This window comes from Hypanus sabinus, chromosome 6, assembly GCF_030144855.1.
Source record: "Hypanus sabinus isolate sHypSab1 chromosome 6, sHypSab1.hap1, whole genome shotgun sequence".
Taxonomy (NCBI): Eukaryota; Metazoa; Chordata; class Chondrichthyes; order Myliobatiformes; family Dasyatidae; genus Hypanus; species Hypanus sabinus.
Genome location: NC_082711.1, coordinates 62,719,865 through 62,746,584, shown reverse-complemented (window position 1 = coordinate 62,746,584; position 26,720 = coordinate 62,719,865). Strand labels below are relative to the sequence as shown.

At 41.4% G+C, this 26,720-nt stretch overlaps 1 protein-coding gene across 4 annotated transcripts in view; it reads right to left on the bottom strand.

Annotated features, from left to right (window-relative positions):
• Positions 1-26,720, bottom strand: part of akap9 (A kinase (PRKA) anchor protein 9) — a 208,072-nt gene that overhangs the window by 117,524 nt on the left and 63,828 nt on the right. For 3 of the 4 annotated variants that reach the window (XM_059972268.1, XM_059972269.1, XM_059972270.1), the window contains 7 exons: positions 22,628-22,978; positions 21,631-22,086; positions 19,220-19,384; positions 14,766-14,897; positions 14,217-14,332; positions 12,446-12,663; positions 8,584-8,673 (listed from right to left, as the gene is read on the bottom strand). In XM_059972268.1, the coding sequence (XP_059828251.1) occupies positions 8,584-8,673; positions 12,446-12,663; positions 14,217-14,332; positions 14,766-14,897; positions 19,220-19,384; positions 21,631-22,086; positions 22,628-22,978 (1,528 nt within the window). The remainder of the gene's footprint in view (positions 1-8,583; positions 8,674-12,445; positions 12,664-14,216; positions 14,333-14,765; positions 14,898-19,219; positions 19,385-21,630; positions 22,087-22,627; positions 22,979-26,720) is intronic. The other variant, XM_059972271.1, reaches the window with a different exon arrangement.

Genomic DNA, 26,720 nt, shown 5'->3' with positions numbered 1-26,720 from the left:
ACTGCCCCCTTTCTACCCATGCCAGCTTTGCTTATGAAGAAATTGAAGCATCTGATCAAGAAAATGACCTGTTACAGTTAGCCTTTCTGGAAGTTTTTTTCAACCAATGTTTATAACAATCAGACTGAAATTGTCCAAATTGCACTTGAATAGACGTAGTCCTCTGTGATTGCACATTCTTTGATAAGTATTTTTTTCCAGTGCACACCAAACTTCTCACAGTCCAGAGACTCTTCTTAGTAGCTGATAGTACACTTGTTTCCTTAAGACAATTTGATACAAGAGCAGAATTAGGCATTTGGCCCAACAAATCTGCTCTTCCATTCATTCATTGCTGACTTTCTTTTCAACCTCATTCTCCTAACTTCTCCCAATGACCCTTAAGCCCTTTACTAGATTAGAACTTATCAAGTTCTGCCTTAAATGGACCCAAAGTCTTGGCCTCCACAACCGTCTGTGGCAATGAATTCTAAAGACTCACCACTCTCTGGCTGAAGAAATTCATTCTCATTTCACTTCTAGAAGTGACTTCATTCGAAACCAGTGCCTTCAAATCTTTGGCTTTCTTACCAAGCTAAATATTCTCTTCAAGTCCGCTCTATCTAAGCCTGTCAGAATTCAACAGGTTTCAATGAGATCTCTTCCTCATGCTTTGAATTCCATTGAGTACAAGTCAAAGCAATTTATTTATTTAAAGAGACGCACTGCAGAATACTTCCTGCCAGCTCATTCAAATGGTGCCATCCGGCAGCTTCCGCCAGCTCCAATTTTATGTTCCCCTAACCTGAGGACAATTTACAATGACCAATTAACCTAGTCTTTTGATTGTGGGAGGAGGCTGGAGCACCCGGAGACAAACCCACACATTCCACATCTCCTTCCTGGGATCATTCTTGCGAACTTCCCGTGGGTCTGCTCCAGGATCAGACCTACTTCCTTAGATACTGGTCCACAATTGCTCACAGTATTCCACAGGTGGTCTAACCAATGTATTAAAGAAGTCTCAGCAGAACACCCTTTCCTTTATATTCTAGGCTTCTCAGAATGAATACTAACATTACATTTGCAACCCCCCCACCACCACTCCCCATCTCCTTACTGGCGACTCAACCTGCAAGTTAACCATATGGGAATCCTGAAGCAGTTCTCCCAAGTCCTTTATATTTCCAATTTATGGATTCTCTCCCCATTTAGTAACAGTCTACAGCCTCATTCTTCCTACCCAGGTACATATAGTAAACCCACACTTCGCTATGCTGTATTTCATCTTCCATTTCTTTATCCATAGAACATTATAGCACAGAAACAAGCCCTTCGGCCCTTCTTGGCTGTGCCGAACCATTTTGCTGTCTAGTCCCACTGACTTGCACCTGGCCCATATCTCTCCATACACCTCTCATCCATGTACCTGTCCAAGCTTTTCTTAAATGTTAAAAGTGAGCCCACATTTACTACCTCATCTGGCAGCTCATTCCACACTCCCACCACTATCTGTGTGAAGAACCCCCCTTTAATGTTCCCTTTAAACTTTTCTCCCTTCACCCTTAACCCATGTCCTCTGGTTTTTTTCTCCCCTAGCCTCAGTGGAAAAAGCCTGCTTGGATTCACTCTATCTATACCCAACATAATTTTATATACCTCTATCAAATCACCCCTCATTCTCCTACGCTCCAGGGAATAAAGTCCTAACCTATTCAACCTTTCTCTGTAACTCAGTTTCTCAAGTCCTGGCAACATCTTTGTAAACCTTCTCTGCACTCTTTCAACCTTATTAATATCCTTCCTGTAATTAGGTGACCAAAATTGCACACAATACTCCAAATTCAGCCTCACCAATTTCTTATGCAACCTCACCATAACATTCCAACTCTTATACTCAATACTTTGACTTATAAAGGCCAATGTACCAAAAGCTCTCTTTACTACCCCATCTACCTGTGACACCACTTTTAGGGAATTTTGTATCTCTATTCCCAGATCCCTCTGTTCTACTGCACTCCTCAGTGTCCTACCATTTACCTTGTATGTTCTACCTTGGTTTGTCCTTCCAAAGTACAATACCTCACACGTGTCTGCATTAAACTCCATCTGCCATTTGTCAGCATATTTTTCCAGCTGGTCCAAATCCCTCTGCAAGCTTTAAAAACCTTCCTCACTGTCCACAACACCTCCAGTCTTAGTATCATCAGCAAATTTGCTAATCCAATTTACCACATTATCATCCAGAGCACTGATATAGATGACAAATAACAATGGACCCAGCACTGACCCCTGTGGCATACCACTAGTCACAGGCCTCCACTCAGAGAAGCAATCCTCCACTACCACTCTCTGACTTCTCCCATTGAGTCAATGTCAAATCCAATTTACTACCTCTCCATGTAGACCTAGTGACTGAACCTTTCTAACTAACCTCCCATGTGGGACCTTGTCAAAGGGCTTACTGAAGTCCATGTAGACAACATCCACTGCCTTCCCTTCATCCACTTTCCTGGTAACCTCCTTGAAAAACTCTTAATAGATTGGTTAAACATGACCTACCATGCACAAAGCCACACTGACTCTCCTTAATAAACCCCTGTCTATCCAAATACTTGTAGATCCTATCTCTTAGTACTCCTTCCAGTAATTTACCTACTAATGACGTCAAACTTACCGGCCTATAATTTCCCGGATTACTTTTAGAGCCTTTTTTAAACAACGGAACAACATGAGCTATCCTCCAATCCTCCAGCACCTCACCCGTAGATACCGACATTTTAAATATATCTGCCAGGGCCCCTGAAATTTCAACAGAAGTCTCCTTCAAGGTCCAAGGGAATACCCTGTCAGGTCCTGGGGATTTATCCACTCTGATTTGCCTCAAGACAGCAAGCACCTCCTCCTCTTCAATCTATATAGGTTCCATAACCTCACTACTTGTTTGCCTTATTTCCATAGACTCCATGCCAGTTTCCTTAGTAAATACAGATGCAAAAAAACCATTTAAGATCTCCCCCATTTCTATTGGTTCCATACACAGCCAAACACTCTCATCTTCAAGAGGACCAATTTTATCCCTTACTATCCTTTTGCTCTTAATATACCTGTAGAAGCTCTTTAGATTATCTCCGAACTTGTCCAAGTCCTTCTACAGACTCCCTGCATTCAAAACACTACCTGTTCCTCCACCTATCTTTATGTCATTGAAAACATGGCTGCAATGCCATCAGTTTGCTCATCCTCATCATTTACATACAAAGCAAAAAGTTGTGGTTGCAAATCTTGTTGTTTTGTATGGCAGGTATTTTTCCCTCACACTTCTAATCATTTTTTGACAAGCCAATCCTCCAACTCATGGTCACAACGATGAATTGTGGCAAGGCCATCTCAGATCTTGGTGAGAAGGCATGTTTGGACCAGGTTGAGAACGTCCTGGGTCGGGGCACCACGGGGGCAAACTGGGGTTTGTCAGCTGCCCCATCGGTGTAGTGTTTGTGCTGTTCTGGCATATCTATTTGTGGCTGCCCGGTTTTTTCGTTAGCTCCATAAAACCCGGGAGCAGTGAGGTGGTGGTTGTCAATTAGATCTCTGCGGGGGCGGGGGGATGCGTGTTGGTGTGCCAGTATTGAGGCCATTCAGTGTGTTCCCCATAGGAGTCAAGTTTTTTCAAGTTGTAGAAAACTTCAGGATTGAGTCAGGAAGTTGGAGGAGAATTTTTTTGATGAGTTTACAAACTGGAATGTTGTTGGGCATATTTTGGATATGCTTGTAGAATTTTGCTGAAGCTGCTCTTCTACGGATCTCTAGGGGTCCTATGCCTTTCAATGTTGGGAGCCACTGAACAGGTGTGGATTTTCTGATTCCTGAGATTATTCTCATAGGTGTATGGAGCTGTGCATTGACAATGTTTGTGTGAGCACTTCCCTCCCAGGTGGGTGCACAATATTCGGCAACTGAGAAAGATAGTGCTAGGCTAGATGTTTGAAGGACTGACTGCTTAGCATCACATTTGGTTCCTGCTTCCTTCCTGATCAAGGCCATTCTGGATTTTAGTTTCTTTGCAACATTTTGAAGCTGGATCTCGTATGAGAGAGATCAATCTAGTGCGACTCCTAAGTTCTTTGGATGTGGATCGTTGGGTAGCTGTTTGTCATTTAGTTTGATATTAGGTTTAAGTTTGGTTAGTCAGTTGTCAAGATGAAATTTGGGCATTACAGTTTTGTTGACAATCATAGTTAGGTACCACTTTGAAAAGTAGTTGGATAGGGAGCTGATATCTTGGGTAAGGTTTTTTCTAATGGATTTGACATTGTTCGATTGGAACACAGTCCTCAGTTTATCCAAATTTAGCAGATTTGGTTTCAGATTGAACAAGGTTGGAGCCAGAACTGACCCTTGGGGGATGCCACTGTGGAATTTCATAATGTAACTAGCATCACTTCCTAGACAGGTAAAGAAAGAATGGGTGCCTGTCATTCTTTTTACACCGGATGATTCAAGCTAGTTTTAACATTTATAACACACACAAAATGCAGGCCAGGCAGCATTCATAGAAAAAAGTAGAGTTACCATTTTGGGCCAAAACCCTTTGGCAGGACTGGAGAAAAAAAGCTGAGGCGTAGATTTAAAGGTGGGGGAAGGAGAGAGAAATGCCAGGCAATAGGTGAAACCTGGAGGGGGAGGGACGAAGTAAAAAGCTGGGAAGTTGATGTCCTCCTATTTCAGAGAAAGGGGCTTCCCTTCCTTCCTCCACCATCAATATGTCCTCAACTGCATCTCTTCCATGTCACACACGTCTGTTCTTACTCCATCCTCCTAGCACCCTACCAGGGACTGAATTCCTCTTGTCCTCACCTACCACCCTACCAGCCTCCATGTCCAGTACATAATTCTCTGTAACTTCCGCCACCTCCAACGGGATCCCACCACCAAGCACATCTTTCCATCCAGCCCACTTTCTGCTTTCTGCAGGGATCACTCCCTATACATCTTCCTTGTCCCTTCGTCCCTCCTCACTGATATCCCTCCTGGCACTTATCCTTGCAAATGAAACAAGTGCTACATCTGCTCCTACACATTCTCCCTATCATACAGGGCCCTAAACAGTCCTTCCAGGTGAGGCGACACTTCATCTGTGAGACATGTTTTCAACAGTATCCATCCAGCTAGTTTGTTTGTCATTGTGCAGCATATTTGAGGACATCATTAGCTATAGTCATCTCGCCTGTTGTTTTAAACTCTTGAAATAGTTTACTTTCTTTAGACCAACAAGGAATGCATTCTTGTTGATGACCTCTCGGTATTGCCACCTACAATACACATATTTTAGCATGAGTCTGTAAGATTGGTGGTGGGTCGTATTCTTCTACATGTATTGTAGATTTGAGAGGTAAGTTTTTCCCAGTTTGCTTTTCTGAAGTTCCATTTGTGTTTTAGGATAGAGAGATGAGTGGGTATTTGGAATCCAACTGTTATTAGCACAGTTCTGTGCTGACTGTGAGGAAAATCACCAAGGATTTCTTGAGAAGTTGGTAGGGGTTCAAACTGACTATTGTTGCAAAACAGAGGTTGATGTGTAGTTTTATTTCCATCGAGCTGAGAAAAAAATCCTTTTATCTTTAGGATTGTATAATACTTGAAGGTCATTATTAGATACCGAAAGAATGATTGTTTCTTTGGCTGTGTTATTTTCTGAGTATCCCCAATCTGTACAATGACTGTTGAATAACAGGAAAATTGCTTTTTGATTTTTGATTTGGTATTGGTGTATCTGGCCATCCCTCATTTGGAGGTTTATAGACATTTACTAGAGTTAGAGTTCGGGGTTGCAATATTGACACCTGCAGAACTTCATTAGTCACCAGCATCAACCGGGAAAAGAACCCCTTTATTCCCACTCTCTGCCTTCTGCCAGTCAACTGACCTTTTATAAGACCATAAGATATAGGAACAGAAGTGGGCCATTTGGCCCATCGTGACTGCTCTGCCATTCAATCATGGGCTGATCCAATTCTTCCAGTCATCCCCACTCCCCTGCCTTCACCCCATACCCTTTGATGCCCTGGCTAATCAAGAACCTATCTATCTCTGCGATAAACACACCCAGTGACTTGGCCTCCACAGCCGCTCGTGGCAACAAATTCCACAGATTTACCACCCTCCGACTAAAGTAATTTCGCTGCATCCCAGTTCTAAATGGACATCCTTCAATCCTGAAGCCGTGCCCCCTTGTCCTAGAATCCCCGACCGTGGGAAATAACTTTGCCATATCTAATCTGTTCAGGCCTTTTAACATTTGGAATGTTTCTATGAGATCCCCCCTCATTCTCCAGAACTCCAGGGAATACAGTCCAAGAGCTGCCAGACATTCCTTATACAGTAACCCCTTCATTCCTGGAATCATTCTCCTGAATCTTCTCTGAATCCTCTCTAATGTCAGTATATCATCTGCAAATTTAGCCACAAATCCATTAATACCCTGGTACAAATCATTGATATACATCATAAAAAGCAGCGGTCCCAACATAGACCCCTATGGAACTGCACTGGTAACTGGCATGCAGCCAGAATAGGCTCCCTTTATTCTCACTTTCTTTTTTCTGCTGACCAGCCAATGCTCCACCCATGCGATTAACTTCCCTGTAATTCCATGGGCTCTCATCTTGCTAAGCAGCCTCATGTGTGGCACCTTGTCAAAGGCCTTCTAAAAATCCAAGTACACGCCATCTTCTGCATCTCCATCTGCAATTGATCTATAACCCGCTGTATTCTTTGCGAGTCTTCTATCACCACCAATGAAGGAATGAATTCTTTTATCACCACCAATCCATTCCCGGAATTCCAGGAATGAAAGGGTTCCCGAGTTTGATTTATTGACAGACCTCTCCCGTGCCAGGTTGATGTCGATCCAGTGACTTTTGTAACATCCGTGCCGGGTTGATGTCAAGCTCGCAACTCAACCTCATAAAAAAAAACATAGCCACCTCCAGTTTAAATTCCCACGCGGAATATTGTGGAGGATCAAATACCCAAACCCAGCAAAGACCCCACTTGTTCCACTTAACCTGTCTCAGTGCAGTGGTGCTTAGGACCTGGGGAATTCAGTGCGGTGATCCTTAGGACCCGGCGGAGCTCGGGACCCACCGCCCGCAGTGGTTCTGTTCCGTTGATGGGAAGCAATCACGATTGAAAATAAAGTGGAAATAATAAAGCATTTGGAAAGAGGTGAAACACCATCGGTCACTGGAAAAGCATTAGGCTACAGTCGGTCAACAATCGGAACAATTTTAAAGGATAATGGATAAAGTGAGAATAATGGAGCATGTGAAAGGCCCTGCCCCAATAAAAGCTACAATTATTACTAAACAACGCAGTGGTTTAATTATTGGAATACATACATTTCTTAAGTGCTTTATATGCATAGAAAGGTAAAATATATACTAAGACAAACGTTTTACTAACTGACACTAAATAATACCGGATGTACTTGTTCCGACTTACGTACAAATCCGACTTAAAGATGGACTCAGGAATGGAACTCGTACGTAACCCAGGGACTGCCTGTACCTTTCTTTTTTCTTCTTGACTAAATTCATCACCTCTCTTGACACCCACTGTCCTCTTTGACATTCTTGTCCTTCTGACAAGATCATTCCTGTCCTGTACTCTGTGCAGTTGGTCTTTAAAAACCCGCCACATGCCAGATGTGGATTTGCCTAAAAACAATTGTTTCCAATTAACTCTCCCTCGTTTCTGTCTAATGCTCTTGTAACTTGCCCTGCTCCTGTTTACTACTCTCCTGCAAGGTCCATACTTATCCTCATCTACTGCTACCTTAAAACGTAAGGAGTTGTGGTGACTGTTCTCTAACTGTTCACCTACTGGAAGGTCAGTCACCTGCCAGGCTCATTACCAAGCACCAGGTCCAGTACAGTGGCTCCTCATGTTGGACATCTACATATTGATTTAAGAAACTCCTCCTTCAATTCTACCTCATTTAAACCTCTTGTACTCAGAAAACCCCAGTTTATATTAGAGAAGTTGAAGTCCCCCATGACAACCCTATTTTTTTTACACCGTTCCTTAATCTGCCTGCATAACTGTTCCTCAATGTCCTGCTATTGGAGGACTGTAGTACAAGCCCAGAGTGACTGTACCCTTCCTATTTTTGAGTTCTACCGAGATGGACTCCATGGATGAGTCATCCATTACGTCCCCTCTGAGTGTAGCTGTGATATTGTCCCTAATTAATAATGTAACTCCACCACCTCTTTTACCTCCCTCTCTATATTTTTTATAACATCGAAACCCTGGGACATTAAGCACTCATTCCTGCCCCTCTCTCAACCCTGTAATAGCCATAGCATCATAATTCCATGCACTGAACCATACACTTCCTAAGTTAATATTAACCCAAGCAATCTCCCTCTTCGCAGACAAGTCCTGACAGGCCCCGGTAATTTTTCAAACGTCATACATAAAGTCCACAAGGAGTCTTTAACTTACTCCGTGATCTCCCGCTCCACAGAGATGCCATAGTTATAGCCACCCTCAAGGGGAAAAACATGTCCAAATCTGGTAAGTACTGAGTGATCTCCCTACCTTCTGCTACAGGGCAAGGCAGTGCCAGAACCCTCCTCAGCAGCATCTCCACAGTGGCTGAAGAACTGCTCCCTGTACCACAGTATGGATCTAGGAGTACAGTGATAATAATCCCTCTATCTAGTACAGTGAACATCATTTTCTCCATCCAATAATTTTAACAAAAATGTAGAAAATTCAACCATATGGCACTGTGTAAATTCACTACACATATTGACTCATCAGTAAAGTAGTTCTGTCAAGCGCCCTCTTAAAATTTTGCAGTCAGCAAAAATCAAATGCCATCGTGACTTACTGTAAGATGGCATTCATGTCATTATTATAACAAGTGCCATCTTGGGCTGTAAGGTTGAGAACAGGTTTTGGTGGCATGCAGTTCTGATAATCTTCTATACTACTGGTATCTTCATTTAACTGAGAGGCAAAAACAAATGCCCACCTTGCAACTATTGAAATTGCAATTACTTTATTCAATAAATGGCTTACTCTCGTAACTCACACTCCGTGCTCAACCAAATTATATTCTTCTATGTTCCTTGCTTGCACGATCTTGCAGAATATAACAATAGCAGCAATTCAAATCTAAACTGTTGGTTATGAAGGAACACATACAAAATGCTGGTGGAACACAGCAGGCCAGGCAGCATCTATAGGGAGAAGCACTGTCTCAATAGGGAGAAGGCTTTCGGGCCGAGACCCTTCGTCAGGACTAACCGAAAGGAAAGATAGTAAGAGATTTGAAAGTGGGGGGGAGGGGGAAAATGTGAAATGATAGGAGAAGACCGGAGGGGGTGGGGTGAAGCTGAGAGCCAGAAAGGTGATTGGCAAAAGGGATACAGAGCTAGAGAAGGGAAAGTATCATGGGATGGGAGAAAGAAAGGGGGAGGGGAGCACCAGAGGGAGATGGAGAACAGGCAGTGATGGGCAGAGAGAAAAAGAAAACAAAAAGGAGGGGGAAGAAAACATGAAACAAAACTAAATATATCAGGGATGGGGTAAGAAGGGGAGGAGGGGCATTAACAGAAGTTAGAAAAGTCAATGTTCATGCTTCATTAACTTTGCCTCCAACTTTCACCCTGCCCTCAAATTTACCTGGTCTATTTCTGACACCTCCCTCCCCTTCCTTGATCTTTCTGTCTCCATCTCAGGAGACGGCCTATCTACTAATATCTACTATAAGCCTACAGACTCACAACTACATGGACTATTCTTCTTCCCACCCTGTCTCTTGTAAAAATGCCTTCCCCTTCTTATAATTCCTCTGTCTCCGTCACATCTGCTCTCAGGATGAGGCTTTTCGTTCCAGGATGAAGGAGATGTCTTCCTTTTTTAAACAAAGGGGCTTCCCTTCTTCCACCATCAACTCTGCTCTCAAACGCATCTCTCCCATTTCCCGCACATCTGCCCTCACCCCATCCACCCGCCACCCCACTCAGGATAGGGTCCTCTTTGTCCTCACCTACCACCCCACCAGCCTCCAGATCCAACGTATTATTCTCCATAACTTCCACCACCTCCAAAAGGATCCCACTACCTTGCACATCTTTCCCTCCCCCCCCTTCTGCTTTCCGCAAGGATCGCTCCTTACGCAACTCCCTTGTCCACTCGTCCCCCCCACCCCACCATCCCGTCCCACCGATCTCCCTCCTGGCACTTATCCTTGTAAGCGGAACAAGTGCTACACCTGCCCTTACACTTCCTCCCTCACCACCATTCAGGGCCCCAGACAGTCCTTCCAGGTGAAGGTGACACTTCACTTGTGAGTCAGCTGGTGTGGTATACTGTGTCCTGTGCTCCCGGTGTGGCCTTTTATATATTGGTGAGACCCGACGCAGACTGGGAGACCGTTTCACTGAACTCCTACACTCTGTCCGCCAGAGAAAGCAGGATCTCCCAGTGGCCACACATTTTAATTCCACGTCCCATTCCCATTCTGATATGTCGATCCATGGCCTCCTCTACTGTCAAGATGAAGCCACACTCAGGTTGGAGGAACAACACCTTATATACTGACTGGGTAGCCTCCAACCAGATGGCATGAACACTGACTTCTCTAACTTCTGTTAATGCCCCTCCTCCCCTTCTTACCCCATCCCTGATATATTTAGTTTTGTTTCATGTTTTTCCCCCCTCCTTTTTGTTTTCTTTTTCTCTCTGCCCATCATTCTGCCTGTTCTCCATCTCCCTCTGGTGCTCCCCTCCCCCTTTCTTTCTCCCTTCCCATGATACTTTCCCTTCTCTAGCTCTGTATCCCTTTTGCCATTCACCTTTCTGGCTCTCAGCTTCACCCCACCCCCTCCGGTCTTCTCCTATCATTTTGCATTTCTCCCTCTCCCCACTACTTTCAAATCTCTTACTATCTTTCAGTTAGTCCTGACGAAGGGTCTCGGCCCGAAACGTCAACAGCGCTTCTCCCTATAGATGCTGCCTGGCCTGCTGTGTTCCACCAGCATTTTGGGTGTGTTGCTTGAATTTCCAGCATCTGCAGATTTCCTCATGTTGGTTATGAAGATTACTTTTGTTTTATTCTGAACTGTCTCATTTGCAATACAGCAGTTCCTTTAATCTAATTTTGAGAACCAAAACAAAACCGGAAAATAGAAACTGATGAGGGAAAGGTGGGTTCTGATTCATATTTAGTCATTATAAAGTCTCACTGGCATTATGTTGCTGGCAAAGCTATTCAGGTGATGACCCAATTCAAAAAAATAAAGAGAACTTCTGGTGGAGAAACTTACATTAATTATTATGTCACCTCTGAGTGTAGCTGTGATGTTGTCCCTCGACAGGGACTAAAAAAAGCAAGATAACCTGTACATGATGCTCCCTTTAGAAAGGATACTTATTGTACTGATAAGTTCAAACTGGAAATAGCAGCTATAATAGGAATTACATACATGTTAAAGATATGAGATTAAGTACCAAACATCGGATACAACATTAAAATCTCTATCCAACATTTGGTACCTTACACATATGCTGGGAGGTTAATTTTTTTTGTGTGGCTATGCATATCTGCTCAGGATGTGATTACCCTTTGCCTCTGCATTCCATATAACAATTACAGCACGGAAACAGGGCATCTCGGCCCTTCTAGTCCGTGCCAAACGCTTACTCTCACCTAGTCCCACCGACCTGCACTCAGCCCATAACCCTCCATTTCTTTCTTGTCCATATACCTATACAATTTAAAAAAAAAATTCATTCCCAGTTACTTTTATCATGATCTTGTTTGATGCATACATACTTTAAATGAGGAATGATTTTAAGACAACTTTTTATAGGCTAAATCCTCTTACTTCTTTGACTGAATTTTTTCCTCCACCTAAATAGCATGAGGCAAGTTTATCTTACACCAACAAACTTATATAGCATCTTTAATTAATGAAAGGTCACAAGACACTTTATCGGAATGTTATCAAAGAAAATCTAAATTCAAGCCACCTAAGAGAAATTGGAAGATGGAAAAAAAACTTGGACAAAGAAGGTGCATATTAAATGAGAGAGATAACAGTGGCATGGAGAGGGGAGTCCTCAGCTTTGGTCTTCAGCTGTTGACATTATAGCTATCAACAAAATCAGTAAACAAATGTGTGGAAGGAGAGAGAACTGGAGAGTGAACATATTGAATGTTATAAGAGATCAGGAAGGGTTGAAGCATAGAAAGACTGCAAATCAATGTTGAAATTTTAGAAAATAATTGCATTACTCAACTCTTAGTTGAGCAAACAATTGTGCAATGAGAGACCAGTTAATTAAAACACCTTTACTATGCATTCCAGTTATATTTGTGCATGAAAGAATTCAAAAATTACTTATGCTAAATGAAATAAGTAAATTAGCCACATCAAGCTAGACATACCTTTTCCCTGACTATGAAGTGTGAACGGTTTCAATTGATCAATAGAATCTTGTGCATCTTGTTCCCACAGAGACGTTCTTGAAGGAAGTTGTCCTTTCACTGATCTTTCCACAATGGCTGAAATGTGCCTATTGATAGTTTCTTCTGCAGCCGCCGTCGTCTTAACCACTTCTGACAAAACTTTCAGAAGTCTGCCATTGGCCTTTTGTAAACTATTTCTAAACATGGATAAAATAATAACATGAGTACTTTATAATACATGATCAATAATTATTTAAGAATTATCAATGATATCATTGAACGTGAAAAAAATGGAAAGCATCCAAAATAAAAACTAAAAGTGTTTAAATACTCAGCAGGCCAGGTAGATTCTTTATGTTTTTATTTAGAGATACAGCACAGTAACAGGCCCTTTTGGCTCTATTTACACCCAACTGACCAATGAACCTACTAACCGGTACATCTCTGGAAGGTGGAAGGAGCTCTGAGAAAACCCACGTGGGTATGGGGAGAACGTTTAAGTTCAGAGGCAGAACTGAACCTGGGTCATTGGCGTGGTAATGGCATTATGCTAGCTGCTAAGCTACCGTGCCATTTCTGGAACAGCCCACCACCTTCTGACTGGGTACGTTGCAGCAGTCAGCCTCAGAACTGAATTCAACAATTCAAAGCTTGCTTTTCCTATTTGTATTTTAGCTGATCAGTTCTGCTGTAAGGTGATCCATCTGTAACATTAACTCAGCCTTTTTCCTCTCCACAGGCACAGCACTTCCAGCATTCACTTTTTGGTTTCAGGTTGAGCAACAGTGGAGTATAATTTATAAATTCATTCTATCCTTTAACTTTGTTTTCTCTCTCCCACTTCATTAAAATATCAAGCACACATCTCCTTAAACAGTAGGATCACCTCAGCAACCCTGGCCTCGTCCTATCAATCTCTCTCCTATCATCAAGTTCTGACCAAGGGTCGTCCACCTGAAATGTCAATTCTATTTATTTCCCCAAGATGCTGCTTGCTCTTTTGAGCATCGCCAACATTTACTATGTATATCATATTATATAACATTTACCTGCTTTTCTACCTCGCAAAACCAAGTAAAATATCCCGGTTACTAAACAGGGGAGAAAATAACAATAGCTATCAAGGCAAACTGATAGGTATTGAGCAAATCAATATACAGAATGGATCAATACATGGATTTTAATGAGCATCTTAAAGGAAAAAGGCAAGATGAAGGGGTATTGAAGATGTGGATTGTTATAATTAAACTGCAGAGTTCCCAGGTTGTAGGCCTACAGAAACAGGTCAAGAAGTGACTTGAGGAAAAGCACAACTATTTTCAAGCTAAAGTATTACTGGACCAAATACCAATGAAAGTTGACTGCAAAGGACAGATAGGTGAAGGTTAACTGCGAGTAAGTTGTAGCAGAGTTTTGGATGAGCTCTGGTACACAATTTTGAGTTCATAACTTAGATACTATAATGAGAAAAGAGATAACCATTGAGATTGCTGAATGATGAGCATCTGGTACACAATTTTGAGTTCATAACTTAGATACTATAATGAGAAAAGAGATAACCATTGAGATTGCTGAATGATGAGCATCTAACTACACTTTCTGTTAAGCACACCCTGACAAATTAATCAATTTTTAAAATTATAATCTCACACATTCCACTTTAGAAACAAGAAAATAAAAATGTTCTGTTAATTCATGCTTAGTATTAAGTATGCAAAATTTGGAAAGAAGGCCATTGCATCAAGCTAACCTTTGATTTATGAGGACACTTTGATTTGCTTCTTCAGACTTTTCTTCAAACGATGATGGTATGTTCTTACATTGTTCAGAATGCTTTGGGGATGTATGCTGGTCTTCTCTCTCACTCTGCTCAAGGTTATGAATTGGCAGTATGTTAACAAGTGACAAAAATCCAGTCATTCTACTCCTAAGGCCCAAATTTATAACTTCATTAAACTCAGATCTTAGGTCTAATTAAGTTCAGCTTCATATACAACTGTTGAATTTAGTGCTCTTGAGTATTGCTTTGCTATTTAGCTTGCAAATTTAAGTTCTGCATATTACATTTGGTCTGACAAAATAAGCAATACACAAATCCCTCTTGTATGCTGCTATGACAACCTAAGGCTTCATCTATTAAACATGCAAACAATGCCACACCCATACTTGCTGCAACCAATAAATGCTGAAGTTCCACATATCACATTCTAACAAATGACAATAATCAGTTGAAGGTTATTGAAGTTGGAAGGAAAGGTAATTAAATGAATAAATAAGGACAGTTACAAGCTCAATTTACCATCTCTGTCTGTGTACTGCTGTTATAATATTCCAAAGGGAGCCTTTCCTCTCCAGCTGCAGGAAAACATTCCAGTTCTGCGAGCATTCTTTCATTTTGTGATACCACTTTCACGTTATAAGCAGGAGTAGTCTGCAGTTAAAAACACATGATATTTTCCCTGTGTATCCAATTCACTTTTATAAACACTGACATAGAATGTATGGTAAAATATAATACAGAAGTATTTTATTTCCATTGCAGAATTATTAATATTGTTGACTCAAAACTAGACATCAGGAAAAAAGGAACACAAAATTAACTAACTTTTAAAAAACAATTTAAGCTTCCTTTTCTGTGTTTCAACCACCTTACAAAAATCGAATGGATTACTTTTGTATTTAAAATAACAGAAAACAGTGGAAATACTCAGAAAATCAAGTTCATCTGTGGAAAGAGTTCATTCTTAAGAAAGAACAATACCCTTCATTGAAGCATTGTTCTGATTTAAATGTATGGGAACTTAACCCTGAAAATGTTTACTATTGCTTCTCTTTACACAGATGCTGCCCAACCTGCTCAGTGCTTCCAGAAATTTCTGTTTTCATTTCATATTTCTAGGAGCAGCACTTTTTGATTTTCTACCTGTCGCATTTACTTTATTTCTGCACAAGAGTGTCATGAGGAATTACATAAAGTTGGTGAAATATAAGAACATGTCTGCTATAGAGTTATACAACACGGTGGCAGCCTAACTAACCCAAATGCCATCCAAAGAGTCCCATTAGGCAGTGTTTAGCCCATAAAGTTCTAAACTTTTCCAATCCATGTCCCTGTCAAGCTGTCTTTACAAAGTTGCTATTGTACTGACCTCAATCACTTCCTCGAGCAGCTCACTCCACACAGAATCATAGAAAACCTACAGCACAATACAGGCCATTTGGCCCACTTAGCTGTGTCGAACATGTCCTTACCTTAGAACTACCTAGGCTTAACCACAGCCCTCTATTTTTGAAGCTCCATGTACCTATCCAGGAGTCTCTTAAAAGACCCTATCATTTCCGCCTCCACCACTGCTGCCTGCAGCCCATTCCACACACTCACGACTCTCTGCGTAAAAAACTTACCCCTGACATCTCCTCTGTACCTGCTTCCAAGCACCTTAAAACTATGCTCTCTCATGCTAGCCATTTCAGCCTTGGGAAAAAGCCTCAGACTATCCACACAATCATGCCTCTCATTATCTTGTACACCTCTATCAGGTCACCTCTCATCCTCCATTGCTCCAAGGAGAAAAGGCCGAGTTCACTCAACCTATTCTCATAAGGCATGCTCCCTAATCCAGGCAACATCCTTGTAAATCTCCTCTGCACCCTTTCTATGGTTTCCACATCCTTCCTGTAGTGAGGTGACCAGAACTGAGCACAGTACTCCAAGTGGGGTCTGACCAGGGTCCTATATAGCTGCAACATTACCTCTCAGCTCCTAAACTCAATCCCACGATTGCTGAAGGCCAATGTACCATATGCCTTCTTAACCACCTTCTTAACCTGCGTAGCAGCTTTGACTGTCCTATAGACTTGGACCCCAAGATCCCTCTGATCCTCCACATTGCCAAAAGTCTTACCATTAATGCTATATTCTGCCATCATATTTAACCCACCAAAATGAACTACTTCACACTTATCTGGGTTGAACTCCATCTGCCACTTCTCAGCCCAGTTTTGCATCCTATCAATGTCCTGTTGTAACTTCTGACAGCCCTCCACACTATCCACAACAACCCCAGCCTCTGTTCATCAGCAAATTTACAAACCCATCCCTCCACTTCCTCATCCAGGTTATTTATAAAAATCAGCTATTATACCTTGTGTAAAAAAAAAGTTGCTTCTCAAATGAAAGTGATGTTTAATAGTGTGGAAAATGTGCTGGCTCTGAGCATAAAAGGCAAAAATAAGAGAGAAGTTGTTACAATGAGAGATACAAAGATACAGCAGATATGGCACTTTGAAAATTAATCATGGCTTTATTACTGTTTGGGAATGAAAAAAAATCCCATAAAGAAGATAAAGGCACGTTAGAAACCCAGGTGTGCAAATTGGATTCTTCAAAGCAAGCAAAAGACGAATAAATGTGGAGAACTAATTTCATTAACATAAATTGTAGCTATTTGTGTAACTGTAGTCGAATTCTGTGAAAATCAATTGCTAGAAGGGAGTTTAAAGTTCTGTTGAGATTTTGTTTGGAAGATGGAGTGAGGTAAAAATGCTGGATGAAATCTTCTCAAATTAAAATTAATGTGAAAGAATTAAGACAAATCTAAGTAAATATACAGGGAGAAAATTATGTCTTTTGAGTTGAAGTTGCCAGAGGACAGGATGCTGATGAGCAAGTTGCGGTGGGGGGAGGGTGGGGGAAGAAGAGAGAGTCTTGGAAAGATTCTTGGAAGACACTAAACACAACCATGTGGACAATATAAAGGGAGAATCTAGGATAAGGAGACAAAGGACAACTTGTAAAGAGACAAAGGGTAATGTTCAGGTTGAGAAAATATTAATAGGACAAGAACAATGGTGGAGACAAACATTTGGTAGAACAAATAGGTAGTTTTAGAAGTCTTGTAGTATATGGTTTTCTAGCCATCTTTTGATATTTCTGAGGCAGTGATCAACAGTAGCTTTTGAGTAGACAAAATGATACGAAGCAAGAGGACATCAGAGAATGATGCAGTTTGAGCTGCTTGATTGGCCCAACAAGCTACTGGAGAAATGTAGCAGGTCAGGAAGGAGATGGACGGTCAGTATTTGTGAAGGGATAATCATTTGTGAGCAGGATGATAGTGTAGTGGTTAGCACAATACTTTATAGTTCCAGTGACCCGGGATCAATTCCCACAGATGTCTGTAAGGAATTTGTACATTCTCCTTGTGACTGCATGGGTTTCCTCCCACAATCCAAAGTCATATCAGTTGGCAGGTTAATGGTCATTGTAAATTGTCCCGTGATTAGGCTAGGGTTAAGTCAGGGGTTACGGGGCATCGCGGCTCGAAGGGCCAGAACGGCCGATTCCACGCTATGTGTCAATAAAAAAATAAATAAATAAAGGACAGTCAATATTTCAGGTCAAGACTCTTTATTTGCATTGAAGGACAGCAGGGTCTTTCAGTCCAAATGGCAGAAGCCAATATAAAGAGGTGAGTGGAAAGGATGGATCACAAATCAGCAAGCAAGAGGTAGATCCAAGTGAGGAAGGGTTATGGTCAAATGAAGGAAGGAAGAATGGAACTAGCGACAGAGGATGTAAGGAGATAGATTGTAGCACCAAAGAGCTGCAAAAGATGGAACTAGATAGGAAGGGAAGGTTGACCATGGAATCATATAACAGAAATGGGATGGGCAGATGGAAGCTATAGGGGAAGAGGAGCATGTGAGAGGATTAAGTGGGTGATGGGCAGAAATTGGGTGATGGTAGATGGAGGAAGAAAAAGAAACAGAGTGACTGGCTGCTGAGAAGTCAGCGTAGGAGGAACTGGGTTGATTAGGAGGAGAGAGGAATGGGACAGAGTAGTGGTTTTCCTGAAATTGGAGAACTCCATGTTCATGCTATCAGGTTGCAGACTACACAGGCAGAATATGAAATGCTGTTCCTCTAGTTTGCATTTGGCCTTGCCCTTGCAATGGAGGAGTCGGAGGACATACCTGTCTATGTGGAAAACGGGTGTGGAATGAAAGTGATTAGCAGCTGAGAGCTCTAGAAAGCCAAAGCAGATAGAGCACAGGTGCTCAGCAAAATTGTCCCGAGTCTACACTTGGTCAGGAGGCCACATTGAGAGTAGCAAATGCAAAGAGCAAGATTGAAGTTGATCCACATGAATCTCTGTCTCACCTGCTTATTTTCCAAGAAGATGATAAGGTTGGTGGTGTAGGGACAGGCGTTACACCTCCAACGGTTGCAGGGTAAAGTGACTGGAGAGGGTGGGGGAAGATAAGTGAACCAGGGAATCACAGAGTTCCTGCAGAAAGCAGAAAGGAGTGTGAAAGGGGAGACCTGGCTGGTGCTGGGAAAATGTTATAGCTGGTTTATCACTGGTGTACTGCATATCAGTTTTGAAAAATGATCTGCTGAATGTATAGGCTTATGGAGTGAGAAGTGAAAACCAGGAGAACAGTACCCCTGTTCTGTTTAGGAGAAGATGGGATAAAAGCAGAAGTGTGGAAAATAAAGGAGATGTAGGTTCCATCAATAATACTAGTGGGAGGGAGGGAACCCTATTTTCCAACTGCACAATAAAGGAAATGGCACCACTGGAAACTATCCTACAATTTTATAATTTATGTTTCTAGCTATTGTTATTTTAATCAGTTAATTTTGATTAGGTTGTTAAGATTTCCAGCATTGTGTTTTCAAAATCACTGCTACACCAGTGCCCGTATCCATGTGTTATGAATAAGATACATATAATGTAAATTTCTTACCTCCTGAAGCTGCCCCTTTAATTTTTCCACCTCAGCCAACAATTCTTCCTGCTCTTCTTGCAACCTCTCCAATTGCTGTGTATGCAACTGTCGTAAAGCTTCTAATGATTGCTGATGCTCCTGATCTTGTCGAACAAGCTCCTGCCTCATGTCTTCTAGTCTCTCCTATTCAGAGTGAAAGTCTTAAGCTGCTTTTATTTCGCTTTTTCGTTAAGTACAGAATTGTATTCAAATATTCCATTACAAAAATCAGCCATTTTACTCTATATGTACAATTTTAAAATAACATTTAACATTCTGATACTTAAATATTTTATAGTAAAATACTTCAATGCATTGGAAGTAGTTCAAATTTTACTAGGCTAAGACCTGAGATGGACACTTTGTCTTATTCAAGCTAGGCTTCTATGTGCTGAAGTTTAGCAAAGAGGGCTTAATCAAAACATGAGCAGTTTTGACAGAGTGAATGTGAGAGTTTGTTCCCTCTTGTAGGAGAATGTAGAAATAAGGTCACTGTTCAAAAAGTAAGGGATCCTGAGCTTAAAATGAGAGATTAAGCAATATTTCATTCTCTGAGGGCTGAGGGCCTTTGAAACTCCCTTCCTTAAAGGATGATGGAAGAGGAGTCTTAAAATATTTTTAAGGAAGATATAGATAGCTACTTATGAAGAGAGAGTTTTAAGCACAGGTAGATAGTAATGTGGAAGAGATGAAGTTGAAATTCAGATCAGGTATGCATGTATTAAATGATGATGGAAGCAGTTTCTTAGAATATTTTTAAGGAAGATATAGATAGCTACCTACGAGGAGAGAATATATAGGAATGTGGAAGAACTGAAGTTGAAATTCTGATCAGGCATGCCCGTATTAAATGGTGTAGACCAGGCATGAGGAGTCAAGTGACATATTTCTTCTCTTGCTGCTAACTAACTCCCTTTTACATAGGAACAAAACAATTAGAATAATTGCAACTACTTCCATATTCATATCTGAAGTGTAAAGGCATAGCAATTATAAATAGGAGACATTATGTGTAAAACCCAATATCTTAATTGAAGTCATGAAATGAAAGGAAATCACATATTATCACATTATAAGACTTCCTTTATGATTTTGTAAGCAGTGTTAAAGGATCCCCAAGTTGCTTTAACAACAAAATATTTCATGCAATCATATTTTTTAAAAATACAGTGGATTCTGGTTAATTGCACCATAGGTTAGATGAGACAGCTGCTTATTTGGGACATTCTTAAAGAACAAAAAATATTTGAGAAGCTAGCCGGGCTTCCCTTCATTTACTTAAGACACTATTCGCTTAATTAGAACAGGAGACTGGTGCCAAATAGTTTTTAACTAGCGTCAGCCAAGTGCACTTCTATTGCCGTAGACATTACTATGTGCTTTGAGTGAAAAGTTTTTAATATAGTGTTAGTTGTGTGTGCTTATGTTAAAAAAGCAGTGATTGCTGTTTCTGATAGTTGGCAAGGAATAAGTAGTAAGACAATTCAAAACTGTTTTGCTTACTGTAGATTCCATTATTCAGGCTTAGAGGTACCAGAAATGGCCTAGAGTGAAAATGCAACTATTTCACTACTTCAACAGGTTACCATCTATGAAGAATTTGAAGGTAATGACAGTCATCGTGAATGTTACAAAGAAAATGAAGATTTTGAGGATGCAATCATCAGCAGCATTCTATGAAGGCAGTCCATTATCTGCACCAGGTGTCTGAGCCAGTTCCTTTACAGTCAAAGGAACACGACAGTACACCTGGATGAAGTCCTCTGTCGATAAGTATTAGGAACTATACCCAGTACTATAGTACTGTAATAATATTGTTAGTGTTCTTATTTGTTCTATATTTCTTTTAAATAGATAATTTGTGACTCAGGTTGACTTTTTTAAAATACTTTTTAAAACTACTTCCATGAAACTTCTGTTAATTGGGGCAACCACTTATTAGGGCCAAATTCTGAGGTGTCCCAATTAACCGGAATCCACCATATAGCATTTCCATAAATGACAATATATAAGCTCATCTACATTTAATGCCATAAAAATTATTAAAGAGAAAATCTGGACGCAGCAAGGCCAAATACAAATTGTGTTACCAATATTTTATAAGAACATAAAGACTCAAAACGTATAACATTGCTTACTCAAAAAGAAAAGTCATGCAAGATACAAGTATAATAAAGTCTTATTGACCAATAGCACAAATAGGGAATGGAATACGAAATTAAACTATCTGAAACAGATGCAACTTATGTAATAATAATTTCTGTAGTTTGGGTTGTAAGTATGGTTAATATTTGCTGATCTGACTTGTACTGCGTATTATATAAATACAAGTGTCAGAGAGCAACCAGTTGATAGCTTTTATTATTTGCAACACAGAAGCTGGAACTTACCTGTGCAACTTCTTGGTTCTCGAACTCGCCATCTTCCATTTTATATTCCAAGCTTATTTCTTTTAGACTGGAATTACCTGCAGCATAAGAATCCCTGAACATTTCTTGTTCAGCATTCAGAAATTCTTCCTGTAAAGCAGCTTCTGATATCACATCACATGTTCCCAATTTATATTTAATCCTGAAATCTTGCATTTGCCTCTGAATAGAAAGAATTTCAGCATTCTTCTGTTTTAGTGTTTCCTGAAGCTCCTCCTTTTCTTTTGAAAACAATTCTTCCATTTGTTTTCTCTCTGCATCAAACTGAAACTGCAGATCTTGTTTGAGAGTACATTCCACTTCTTTCCTCCGTTCTTCATCACTCACTTTGCAAGTATTAGGCTCATCTTCCACATCCTTTTTCACCCTCGCCATCTCGGTCTGCTGAGCAAACTGTACAGACATCTGAACAATTACCTGCAAAGAAATAAGCCAAGGTCAAATAGTTAAAATTCTATTTTAACTTATTAAAGCACACTGATGTCAGCATTTCAATCATTTAAAACTGTTATTAACATGGTGATACTATCAAGAAACATCACTAACAGTGCAGCAGCAGCCAATTGTTATTTGAAAGAGGACTGTGTAGGCCTCTGTTAGCCTCGATAGACCATGGAGTTGCACCTTGGAAAGTTTCCAGGGCGCAAGCCTAGGCAAGGTTTTTTTTATTATGGAAGACTGGCAGTTGCCCAAACTGCAAGTCTCCCTTCTCCACACCAGCAATGTTGTCAAGGGAAGGGCATTAGGACCCATACAGCTTGGCACTGGTGTCGTCGCAGAGCAATGTGTGGTTAAGTGCCTTCAGATCACTAGACGAACGCTTTAACCACTAGGCCACGCGCCAACTGAAAGAGGATTATGATTGTATTGTTAGGGTTTGAATTTAGTGAAGAGGGCAGGTAATTGTTATTTGCAGTTACATCACGGTTAAATTTAGCCTTAAATAAGGCTGGCATACTTTGGCAATTTCTTCCTGCATCCGTTCTTCATATTGCTTTTCCAGATGACGTGCAGAATAAGCAACTTCCTTATCTTCTTCAGTCCCTTGTAATGAAACTTCTGTGAGGATTTCATTCAAACTTTGGACACTTGAAATAGGCTCCCCACCAGCAAATTTGTCTGACTCATCTCCAACTCCTTTCCTGTCTGGACCACAACATGTTACTATAGACTGGATTTGTTCTGGCTTTTGATGGTATTTCACTTCCAAACCATGCAATTTCTTTGTCAAATTCTGGTCTTGTTGCAAAAGCTCTTGATGATCCATGTGCCTTGGTTGCTCCTGAATGCTGTTTACGTCCAACTCAACCTAGGAAAAAGATACATCATTACATTTATAATCTACACGTTCTGTTGGGAGTTTTTGTAGGAACAAATTTAATGCTGTAGGGAAAATACACACAGAAGTATTATGCATACTTCAGAGTATGGTAACTTAGACAAAATGCTGGAGGAATTCAATAGAATTCAACAAAAAAAACCAATGATGTGGGCCAAGACCTTTCTTCAGACTGAACAGGAAGGGAGCTGACACAGAATAAAAAGGTGGACTGAGGGGAAGGAGGATAGCTATAAGGTCATAGGTGAAGCCAGCTGGGTGGGAATGGTAAAGGCCTGGAGAGAATGGAATCTGATATGAGAGGAGAGTGAACCATAGGAGAAAGGGAAGGAGGAGGGCACATCAGGCAGGTGAGAAAAGGTATGAGGCCAGAGTGGGGAACAGAAGGCATGGGGAGGTGGAAGGAAATTATTTTTTACCAAAAGGAGAAATCGACATTCATGCCTTCAAGTTCAAGGCTACCCATACGGTGGCACTAAAGGAGGCCATGGACCGACATGCTGGAAAGGGAATGTGAACTGGAATTGAAATCTTGGGTCACTGGGATGTTTGGTTTTGGCGCATGAAGCAGTGCTGCTCGTTGAAACGGTCCCCCGATTTATGACAGTCTCAGCAATGTAGAGGAGGGCACATTGGGAGCAATGGATACAAAAGACCACCCCTGCAGATTTGCAGGTTAAGCGTTGCCTCAAAATGCCTGCATGGACTGTTTGGGGCACTGAATGGAGGTGAGGAAGGAGGTGAATGGGTAGGGTAACACTTCAGCTGCTTGCGGGGATAAGTGCTGGGATGGTGATTAGTGGCCAGGGACAAATAGACAAGGGTATCACAGAGTAGGTAAGGACAAGAGGAATTCTATCACTGTTAAGGTGGCAGGGTGATGGGGTGAACATGAATGTCTGGGAAATGGAGGAGATGCAGGTGAGGGCAGCATTAATAGTGGAGGAAAGGAAAACCCATTCTTTGAAGGAGGAGGACACTTCTGATGTCTTGGAAAGGGAAGAGGTATAGTTAAGGTAGCTGTGGAAATTAGTAGGTTTATAAAAGATGATGGTCAACAGTTTGTCTCCAAAGAGGGAGACAGGGAGACTAAGAAAGGGGACGGAGGTGTCAGAAATGGACCAAGTAAATTTAAGGGCAGGGTGGAAGTTGGAGGCAAAGTTGCTGGAATTGATAAACTCAGCATGGGTATATGAAGCCACACCTATATAGCTGTTGACGTAATGGAGGAAGAGCTGGGGAGCATTACAGGGGAAGTCTTGGAACATGGACTGTTCTCCATAACCAGCAATAAGGCAGACATAGCCAGAACCCACGCAGGTGTCCTTGGCTAGCCCTTGAGTCTGGTGAAAGTAGGAGGAACCAAAGGAGAAATTGTTGAGGGTGAGGACCACTTCTGCCAGATGGAGGGGATAGTGGTAGAGAGGAACTGGTTGTTTCTTTTACTGAGAAAAAGGTGGAGAGCCTTAAGGCCCTCTTGATGGGTACATAAGTGTATAGGGACTGGACATCCATGGTGAAAATGAGGTGGTCTGGGCCAGGGAATTGAAAGTTAGTGAGGAGATCAAGAACACGGGAAGGGATTAAACCAAGATGGATAGAATGGAGTCAAGGTACAAGGACTCAAGTTCACTGGGATAGGAGCAGTCAAACACAATGGGCTTACTAAGACAGTCAGACCTGTGGGCCTTGAGTAGGAGGTAGAACTGAGGAGTGAGAGGTGCAAGGTGAGGGAACTACGAGTTTGGTGGCAATAGATGAAAGTTCTCCAGAATTGATGAGGTTAGTGATGGTTTCCGAGACAATTTTCTGATGGACTGCAGTGGGATCCTCTTCATGAGGTAGGTAAAAGGTGCTGTTTGAGAGCTGCCACCTGGCTTCAGCAAAGTAGAAGTCAGTCTGCCACACTGCAACAGCACCCCCTTTGTGTGGGTTTGATAGTAAGGTTGGGATTGGTGCAGAGAGAGTGGTGGACAGTCCATTCAGAGGGGGTGAGGTTTGAAAAGGAGCGAGGAATGCTGAATTTGAGCTGGTTGATGTCTCTTCAACAATTAGAGATGAAAAGAACCAGGATAGGTAGAGACCCAGTGCTGGGTGTCCAAGAGGAGGAGGAGGGTTGGAGGTGACAGAAGGTATCATCAGTGTGGGGTGAGGAATTCACGCTGAAGAAGCAGGCTCGGAGACAGAGGCAACAGAAGGACAGCTCGGTGTCATGGCGGGCACGGAACTTGCTGATGTGCGGGCAAAGGGGGACAAAGGTAAGGACCGCGCTGAGGACAGAACGTATGAGTTCGGTGTTGTGGTAGGCATGGAACTCAATGAGGTGTGGACAGTGTGGGCCAAAAGGGACCAAGACAAGGCCCTTGCTAAGGACAGATGTATGGAGATGATATACATTACTCAGTTACAATGTCCACCTATTCAGCAATACTAACTAGCATAAACAGAAAAATGCTTCATGCCTCAGCATCAGACATAGGTCCAGAAACTAATCATTTCAAAAGAGAGCTGGACATTGAAAATGTGTACATAAAACTTGTACAACTGAACAACAACTTTCTGGGCTGTAACCACTCTATGGTGCCATGAGAGGCCAGCGTTGATGTGCTACCAGAAATAGAGAAATCTGAAACAGGGAGGATGAAAACAGTGGCTTCTGTGCAATATAATATTGTTATGTGGATGGATCAGAATAGAACAGAATAATTTATACAGTATCTATGCAATATCTAAGCTATTACCTTACACTTAAATCTATGCATTCCTAAAAGTCCAGATTCTCAGAAATGTTCACAGCTATAAAATTCAAAACTGTGCAAATTATTGTAGAAAATTAAATCGTAAAAAAGTAAAATCATTTCAACTAAATGATGCAATGTTAACCTACAGCATTATTCGCCGTGCTATTCTTTGCATTCAGATCAATGACCATGTTTTTCCTGCAGGATCAGTGTGCACATCCATGGCATAGCCTTTGGGGTTTTAAGACCATTAAGCATAGGAACAGAATTAGGTCATTTAGTCCAGAGTCTGTGCTGCCATTCCACCTTGGCCGATTTATAATCCCTCTCAAACTCATTCTCCTGCCTTCTCCCTGTAACCTTTAACACTCTTACTAATCAAGAACCTATTAACTTCTGCTTAAAATATACCCAATGACTTGGTCTCCCCAGACAGCTGCGGCAATGAACTACACAGATTCACAATCCTCTGGCTAAAGAAATTACTTCTCATCTCTGTTCTAAATGGATGTTCTTCTATTCTGAGGTTGTGCACTCTGCTCTTAGTCTCCACCACTATCGGAAACATCCCTTTCACATCCACTCTATTTAGGGCTTTCAATATTCAATAGAGAACTACACTCATTCTTCTAAACTCCAACCAGTACAAGCCCAGAGCCATCAATGGCGCCTCATACAATAACTATTTCATTCCCAGAATCATTCTTGTGAACTTCTTCTGAACTCTCTCTAACGCCAGCACAACTTTCTTAGAAAAGGGGCTCAAAAACTAATCATAATACTTAGTGCAGTCTGATCAATGCTTTATAAAGTCTCAGCCTTACATTCTTTGTTTTCATATTCTAGTTCTGTCAAAATGAATGTTAACATTACATTTGCCTTCCTTACCGCTAGCTCAAACTGCAACTTATCCATTACAGAATCCTGCCTGAGAACTCCCAAGTCTGATTTTTGAATTTTCTCCCTGTTTA